Genomic DNA, 9,121 nt, shown 5'->3' on the forward strand with positions numbered 1-9,121 from the left:
AATAAACACAAAAGTAGCCAAATTGATGGTTGATTGTTATTAATACTTATTGAATAGTAACGGCTACAGCCAAAACAGATAAAACTTAAGTTCTAGTTTTTAAAAATCAGATACTATGATGATTGTTTGGTTGTTGTCCTACTTTTGTGTTGTTTTAATGTCTCTGTGTTGGTCTGTGACTGTCAGTGCTTGGCAGCCAGTTAATGTTTTACCACTCTGAGGGTAAGTGAGGGCCACAAGTCTCTGGCACCGTTGTTTTGGAGGAGGGAGGGCTGAGCCATTGGGGATCCCTGTGTTAAGCCATAGTCATCAAGATGTGAACATCTTGTGTTTTATGGCAGTTGACAATATTTTAAATTTCAGGGCAGAGAAAAGGTTCAAAGGTAGGGTCTGCAGGATTTTTTTAATACTTGTATGGAAACACAAGATTCAAACTGAGCTCCTCCCTCCTTGGCTCAGTGCCAGTGGCAGCACACACCTAAAACCTCTGTTTGTCACTACATGAACAAACTCACTAGCCCAGCAACAAGATGCAGCATCACGTCTCTACGCAGGAAAGACTAGAGAGCTGTGCACCTGACTTGGCATGTTAGCACAAGCTAATCACAGGTATTTGACACATACATGGCTAGCAGAAAGACAACTCGCATCACTCTTCATCCTGTGTTCCCAAAAGTGAGTGAAAGTTGAGCCGAACTTCATCTTACATCTGTTAAGCATTTTGTTTTACTTTGGTTGTTTTTACTGGGCACTTTTTGATTGACTGATCTAATAGTGCTTAGCCTCCGCCCAGAAATGTCCTGATACAGCCAAAACATCAACATACAGGCTGAGGAGGGGGTTCCAGGCAGACATAGACACTGACACACATGTACAGAGGCCTAGAAGTGATGATTCAGCAGGACTGTTCCTGTAAAAGTTGACGTTTTCTTTTTTGGGAAAATACTGCAGGGTCTACCTTTTAACATTGTCAACAAGAGGCGTCGTTTAACAAGCACCAAAAAACAAGCTGTTCTTCAGCTGCAGCGATAACAGCAACAGTGAGATTCAACAGTTAATAACATCCTCACTCCTCAGCCTTGGAACCATCAGAGAAAACAGTGAGAAGTCTCTGGTTGTCTGTTTACTTCAGCTTCCTCACTGATCACTCAGCCGTGATCGATACTCTTGGGTCGGACTGGTCTAAACCCCATAAAAACCATTATCTTGTCTGAATGGCAAGAAGTGGAGAGCGGTAACTTTGAGTTGATGCAGAGGAAAGAAGACAAAACGAAGCAAACAGCAGAAAAAGAAGGGAGGGATGTTAAGAGATAGGAGGAGCTGAGTGAAAGTGGCTCTAACCAAATTCAAGAAAAAAGACACAAAGCATTAAAAAATAATGTTGCAAAAAAAAAATCTAAGTTTAAGCCTTTAACCGAAATGAAAATGTTTCAGTAATCCTATAAAGCGACAGCCATGTTGGTAATATATAAGCAAAGTTTCACTCCTGAGAATAGAAACCACCACCCTCCACCTTCCAGTGATTACTGAGTGTGGTGCCCTGTGCAGTGAGTTCATCTTTTCTCTTACCTCCATCAGGTTTGATGAGCACCGCCGGGCGATCTTTCCTCTCTCCATCTCTCTCCGCCCCCTCTCCCTGGACTCCCCCGTGAAGGTCAGACCTCCTCTGACCTGGCGCTCTGCTGGGCTCATTCTCATCCAGCTCGACCCTTTGAGGCTGCTGGGTGGTGGTGGTGGTAATGAAATGCACCATGGGAGTTGTCAGGTACTCGCTCTTCCTGGCCGAGCTGGTGCTGTGCTCAGGCGTTGTCTTTTCGTAGCTGCTGGTTGGATGGCTGCTCTCTGGCCCCTCGTTGTTTCTCTCCTGTTGAGGTGGATGAAGCTCATACGACAAATCTTTTCCTTCAGGCCCCGTGACGCCATGAAATGTAACTACTTCTTCTTCTTCTTCTTCTTCCTGCTTTTCCATCTGTTCCTCATCCCCTCCTTCCTCTCCGTGTGCTGTAACCGTCCTCTGTGATTCTTTCTCAACATTCGGACTTGCCTGGGGATGCACTGGGCTCTCTGGGCTTATGAGCATGTGAGGTGGAAAATTCATTTTATCTGATCGCCTTGGCTGATTGGTTTGAATTGCTGTTACTCGCTCCGGATGATTAGTCTCAGGGATACTCAGATGATGAACTGCTTTCTCTGAACCCTTGTGAGGAAATCCAGGGTGTTTTTCGGGTCTTAAGCCTTGGTTTGGTCGAAATATGACACTATCTAAACTTTTTAATCCGTGCAGTGGATTTTCTTTGACTGTCTGTGCAGTTAGATCACCGAATGTTTCCCTTTGCACACTCTCCAGACCCTGTGAAAGCTGCCAAGATGTGGTGGTGTCCATGTGCATATGAGGTGTGACAGCATCCTGGTCCACGCTCAGGGGACTCTCTGTCACTTCCTCTCTGTCCTCAGGATGGTCACGAACTCCATATCGCTCCCTCAGCTCCAGCTTGCCTTGTCTGTCAATGCCCTGAAGGGCTGCGGTTCTGTCAGGTCCGCCAGAGCCTCTGAACACAGAGAGGACCTTGTTGGAGGAGGGGGGGTGGGTGGGGACGGCCAGAGATTGATGGTAGCTCTCTGGAGTGTCTACAGGACCATAATCATAATCTTCTGTCTCCTCTTTGTACAAAGGCAAATCTTTAAAGAGCGGGAGCGTCCCGTTCAAGTGATGAGGAGGGGTTTGATCAGTGCGCCCTCGCTGGTGGAAACTTTGTGGGGGACTCCTGTGGGTGTTGGCTGAGCCCCCCTCTCCTGGCGCAGGCAGCACTGTCTTCCTGACCTCCTGTGCGTCACAGTCCGGCACAGGGTAACACATCAGCTTCCCGCCTTCAGTGGGGCAGTGGCAGACCTGGCACGAGTCGACGTGAAAGGAGTGTCCAGCCTCATATTTGTGGCCATCGTGGATGCATCCGACACGCTCGCACTGCATGCATCCGTCAGCAGGCTCTGAAACCTCGATGCAGTTTGGCGGCAGATCGGGACAGCTGATGAAGTGGCAGCTGATCCTTCCTCCTCCTGCAGGGCAGGAACACTCTGTGCTGCCGTAGTCCACAAAGTAAGAGTCCCCCTCTGGCACCTTTCCGTTCTTGAACCCAGCATTAATGCAGTCGTAGTACTGGTACCCCTCACATGTGCAGCCTTTCTGCAGGCATGACGCACAGCAGGCTCCTCGCTCCAGTCCTTCTTCGATACAGTTTTCCAGCTGGGGACAGTCCACACCTGTGCAGTCACGCTGACACAAGCACACACTCAAGCAGATAAAGACAAATGTAATCCTTACGAGCGTTACGTCTGCCCTTTCAACAGCAGCCATGGCCTCAGGTGTACGTCTAAACATCAATGAGGATCAGGAACCATCCGAGGCCTTCAGTTTGTCTTCAAGGCTGCTGGCACATTCTGGCCTCGTGTTAGACCGTTACTCTGCAAGGGATAGGAGAAAGAGAGACAGGCGGGCAGACGGAGGCTTATTTCAAAATGAAAGCAGACCAACATCTGGGTTCACAGCTGAGCTGGAGAGAGCCTGGTTTTAACAGCCGAGTAAAACTGTCCTGACACTCAGACTACACACACCTCTTCAACACCAGCCACAGCCCAGTGCTTTGATCGTTATGAAGACTGGCATGCTGGGTTTGAAATCTGCCTGTGTCATTTTTACCTTTTCCCCGGTCATCTACATGGAAAAAACTGTCAGTCAGGTTTTTTTTAAAACTCTGCTGCTCTATGCTGGAGTCATTTTACTTCCTTCTTTTACATCTAGTAACTGTTTTTTTAAAGGTATAAATGTGTCTCACGGGGAAAAAAATTTTATCAAGTGTTTTTGTCTTATTTATCTGTAGAAATCGTCGTTTTAGACTTAATATGAGCCACAGTCACCTGATCAGTCCAGAAAAACGTCTTGTTTCAAGATATTTAAAAACAAAAAGAGGTCTGAATTGCTTGTAACAAGTTAAAAAAATCTTCCAATGAGTCAAGAGAAAAGTTAATTGCATTAAGACATTGAGCAAACTTCTTTTGTTCCATTGGCAGATATTTTTTTGCTTGCTACGAGCAATTCAGACCTCATTTTTGTCTTTAAATTACTTGAAACCAGATATTTTTCTGGACTGATAAGTTGAATGTGGCTCAATATCAAGTATAATGTGACAATTTTAACTTGAAATAAGACAAAATCACTTGATAAGTTAATTTTTTTGCAGTGCTGAACTTATTAATTTAACACAATCACACAATAATGAATGTTTGAAATTTAACACAAACTCCTGCAGGTCATCTCCAAAGCAAACACATCCCCCTCATCACACTCAGACTGCTCTGTTCCTGAGCTGATATTTGTGAAGTATCTGTCGAGTGCTGAATTCAACACTGATTTGCCACAAATGGTGCCATCAAAGTCTGTAAACCTGCTCTGGATATCAATCCAAACCACTTTACCACACTTCACCTCATAATCAGGGATCTGAGTTTTCTGCTAGCTGAGACCTGGAGTGACCTTATAGCGGCTGTGAAGGGACAGGCCACCAGTCAGACTTCACCTCGACTCCACCAGAACAATATGTTCTGGACCAGTGGTGTGCACACACATTTGAAAGGCAGGGGCGAAAAAGCTAAATAAATAAATAGATAAATAGGCACAAACACAAACATAAAAGCACATACAGCCTGTTTTCGCCACTGGAGAGGGCGCTGGGTTCTGCACACTTCTCAGGGGCCTTTTGAGTTTTTTCACCCAATAAGTCAGTCTCGTGTGTTTTGCTAACAAAGGCTATGTTCAAAATAATTGTCCAGAGACGAGTTTGCTGCGGTGATACGTCATGTATCACACACGCTGTCTGCGTGCTTGTGCTCGTGCATGAAGTAAATCGTGCCAAAGCCTACCTCTCCGAAGCGTGCCAAAGCATTCCGTGCGCAAGCATGGCACGGTTGCATTCACACAAACCATTCGAAACGTGCTTTAGGGTTGAAGCCTGCTCAAGCCCCGCACGGTTTGCCAGTGTGACCTTGTCCTAAGTGTGGGTTTTGGCTCCCAAGAGAGCACCTAAGCACCAGTTTTAGCCCCTAAGAGGGCACTTAAGTGTGTGTTCTGGTTCTCAAGGAATAAAATTAGTTTTGGCCCCATAGAGAGAACCTTAGCACAAGTTTTGGCCACAAAGAATGCACTTAAAGTGATACTCCGGGATGGAACAAGTAGGGTCCTGTCACAAGGTTTAGGGCAGAAATTATCCCTACAGCAGTGTTTTTGTGCAGCAGAAGCCCAGGGCGCTCACACCAAACACCCCCCTCCCTGCTCCTCTGCAGGTTTCCTCTGCACTCAGACGGGGCCATATCTTACTTGACCAAAAACACAAATAAACGGACTCCCACCGAAAAAATCTGATATCAGTCTGCTTTCACGCTTTATTTAGAGAATTTTCAGCGCGTTACTTTCACACAAAAACACCGCTAAATAAGGCTCTAGTTTTCATCGTGTCGTAAAACCTCCGCTGCAGAGCCACAGCTGGCGCTACGAGGTGCCCGCAACTTAGTGTATCAGTCCGCGCACGCAGCGTTCCAGATATAAACAAATGCAGGTAGTCTGCCAGGACGAAGAGACACGATGAGAACTAGAGCCTTATTTAGCGGTGTTTTTGTGTGAAAGTAACGCGCTGAAAATTCTCTAAATAAAGTGTGAATGCAGACCAATATCAGATTTTTTCAGTGGGAGTGCGTTTATTTGTGTTTTTGGTCAATTAAAAAATGGCCCCGTCTGAGTGCAGAGGAAACCGGCAGAGGAGCAGGGAGGGGGTGTTTGGTGTGTGCGCCCTGGGCTTCTGCTGCACAAAAACACTGCTGTAGGGGTAATTTCTGCCCTAAACCTTGTGATAGGACTCAACTTGTTCCATCCCAGAGTATCACTTGAAGACAAGTTTTGGCCCCTTGAGAAAGCACTAATGAGCCCTTTTCCTCTCCAAAGAGGGCATTTAGTGTGTGTTTTGGCCCCCAAGAGGATACTTTAGCACACGTTTTGGCCTCTAAGAACGCACTAAAGACCCCTTCTCGTCTCCAAAGAGGGCACTTTTTTGTGTGTTTTGGCCTCCAAGAGGTTACTTTAACGCGACTTTTGGCCCCTAATAGGGCACTATAGCACATTACACTACTTGATAGAACTTTAGCATTCATTTTGCTTTAGTGAGTTACACTCTCCTTAGAGGGAACTTCAGTAAACACTTTTGGGGGGGGGGGGGGGGGGGGGGGGGGGGTAACCACTCCCCTGCCCCTCCACCCCTGTGCACACCACTGATCAGGACAATTGTGGCAATAATTCAGCTTTTCATCTAACAATAGAGAATAGGGTGGGCAGTCAGTGTTTAGAGATAGTGCACACATCACAGGTTTTCAAACCATACTCCTTGGAATGAATATCATTTATTGATTTCATTTCTTCCCAGACAATTTATGGTTGATTTTGATATCCCACTGAGTCACAGCCAAACAGTTTGACCACTAAACTCCCCTGCATGTGGCTGAGGAATGAAAAAAAAGGCTACATTTTTTATAGCTGAATCTCCAGCAAATGCCTCCCTGGAGGGGGAATAATCAAGCCCCAGCCCACCCTCAAGGCCAGCTGTCACTAAACCGAGCTGAGCCCAGAGAGATGAGAGTCAATGCTGGGCTGTCAGAGGAAGAGACAGGCTGGGTTACAGCACCACACTCACCAAAAGATGGCAAAGCAGGCTGCAAGGAAGACACACAGAGTGATTCCCTGAGGAAGGAGGATGGGGAATTCCTCTGTGTTCGTTTTGACTACACACACACACACACACACACACACACACACACACACACACACACACACACACACACACACACACACACACACACGCACGCAGGCTCAGCTGATCTCTAAACAATCCCTGATGTCATGCTGCTTTGCCAACATGACCACAATGAGAGGATTCTCTAAAACTTTCTTCATGAGGAAAAAAAATGAATCTGTAACAGAACAACTGCTCAGAGAGATGTAATGCAGCTCTGCGCGGAGAAAGGCATGTGTGTCATTATACACACCGTGAGAAATACACTAAGACTTAAACTTATCTATCATGGATAAGACGTAATAAGACCTTTAATAAGTCTACTGACGTTTTGATCTTTCGTTGCAAACTCGTCGCTGTTAAATGAATCCTAATGTTCATTGCAAAGTTTTTAGTCTGCAACTTATTAAACGACACTTCAGTCAATCTTCTCCAAAAAACCTCCATGCAACCTGTCCCCCTCCTCTCTGCTGACTGAAAACAACTTTCCCTCTGATAGCAGACTGCAGAGTTCAATCCCCCATGGAGAGAAAAGTTTGAAAAGAACTCGCACTAGTAAAGTGCCTGAGTTATTCTTACCACAACATCCATGGATTATCCTGCAGCAGGCGAAAAGAGTGTCGACAAAGAGCTGCGCAAACTTTCGACGGAGCGACGACTGGAGCAGTTTGGAGACACTGGTTTGCGTCACCTTGTCATACGGACTGATGGTGTGAGGAGCAGCCGGCTGCAGGTCCTCCGACTGTTACAAGTGAGAAACTTTGACTGTGGAGGATCTACTGGGGCCAGGCAGGCAGAGGGGGAGGTACAAGAAGTCTCTCCTGGTCCGGGGGAGACCCCGGCTCCTGGCTGAGCCAGCCCACAACAGGTAGAGACGGAGCCTGTTTGATTCCTGGAGCAGGCGAAAGAAACTTTTTAAAGGAGTATCTGAAAGAAAACGCTTTACTTCATTGAAGTCTAAAGCATGTTTCCACTGGCTAACAAAGATTTCCAGAGTGTGCAAACAGACAAACTATTCTATTACATTTTTCAGTCCTTAAGGGAAACTTTTAAGAGCTCCATGCGCTTATCAAACTTTATTTGAGCTGTCCTGTTCATCTGCTTTTGCTTTAAAATATTAGTTACACCTGTCATTCAGAACAGAGGTGTGCAGGGTGGGTGGGGGGTGGGTGTCACAGCCCAAGTGTTGAAAAAAAAAAAAGCTAAAGCTTCTGCCTCCTAGTTGGCAGAATACACTTATCTGCCCTTTTTAGATGTTAAGAATGTGAGCTAGCGAAAGTGCCCTTGAGAACATGGGTAACTTAAGCCGCGTTTCCACCAAGCAGTCCGGGTCGGTTCGTCTCGGTACTGTGCGCTTTTAGTGGCGTTTCCACTGACTCATCCCGGGGCGGATCCTTAAAAACCGAGACGAGTTGGGTATGGGTGCCAGACTGAACCGATCCGCTCTCGGGAGGTGGAGCAACACACTGCAGACTGTTGATTGGTCAAAAGAATTGTCACTTACCCCGACAGCGGCTGCATTTCTCCTGGCGGCACACAGACTTCTCTGAAACGAAGCTTGATTGCACTTTGTAACAGAGAGTTTCATGCCAATCACAGAGAGAACGAAATGCTGCATGTCTTCCATCCGTGCTCTTTGTTTGCTGTGTCGCGTTTTCTCCTTTGTTGGATTTAATCGCGGGGTAAGCTGCTACGGCGCTATTGTTTACCAGCTGTGGCTTCCGGCATCCGGCTTACACGCCGCCCACCATGAGAGGGCACAGTTAGCTGTGGAAACGCAAACGGGATGAGACTGAACTGTCCCAAACCGTCCCAAACCGTACCGAACCGACCCGGACTGCTTGGTGGAAACGCAGCTTTAGTGTGCAAGAAAAGTCAGTAAACTTCAATGTCTGAAAATGGAAACTCTGTTTTTAATGAGATTTTTACATATTTCTACAATTCTACAGTTTCGTTGAGCAGAAGCTTATATCCAAAGCAATGTATGAGACTAGCAAGAATTAAGACAGCAGGGAAAACCTTAGTGCGACAAAGTGCTACAAGTTATTTAGCTGCAGGTGCTGCCATTAAGCGCAAGAAGAAGCACTTTTTTTTCTTGAAATCACTGCAACAATATCGTTCAACCTTCAATTTTCAATGATCAGTCCTAAATATTCACTAAGAGCTGGGTCTGAGACTTTTTGACTGATCATACCCCTGAGGACAAAGAGGAGAAGGGTCAGCTTTAGGGCCTACAGACGTGGGCAAACGTGCCGTGCCGGAGCACACTTCAACCCTAAAGCCCAGAT

The 9,121-nt window shown here is 46.3% G+C and overlaps 1 protein-coding gene across 1 annotated transcript in view; it reads right to left on the reverse strand.

Moving 5' to 3' along the window:
- fbln2 (fibulin 2) overlaps positions 1-7,538 on the reverse strand; it is a 152,809-nt gene extending 145,271 nt beyond the window's left edge. The window contains exons 1-2 of the mRNA XM_074666100.1: positions 7,413-7,538; positions 1,570-3,462 (exon numbers count right to left, since the gene is read on the reverse strand). Coding sequence (XP_074522201.1) covers positions 1,570-3,379 — 1,810 coding nt within the window. The 5' untranslated portion in view covers positions 3,380-3,462; positions 7,413-7,538. The remainder of the gene's footprint in view (positions 1-1,569; positions 3,463-7,412) is intronic.
- Positions 7,539-9,121: the final 1,583 nt, after the last annotated feature.

Source organism: Halichoeres trimaculatus, unplaced genomic scaffold, assembly GCF_033239565.1.
Source record: "Halichoeres trimaculatus isolate MK-OKI-2021-1 unplaced genomic scaffold, fHalTri1.1 fHalTri1_scaffold_1, whole genome shotgun sequence".
Lineage (NCBI taxonomy): Eukaryota > Metazoa > Chordata > Actinopteri > Labriformes > Labridae > Halichoeres > Halichoeres trimaculatus.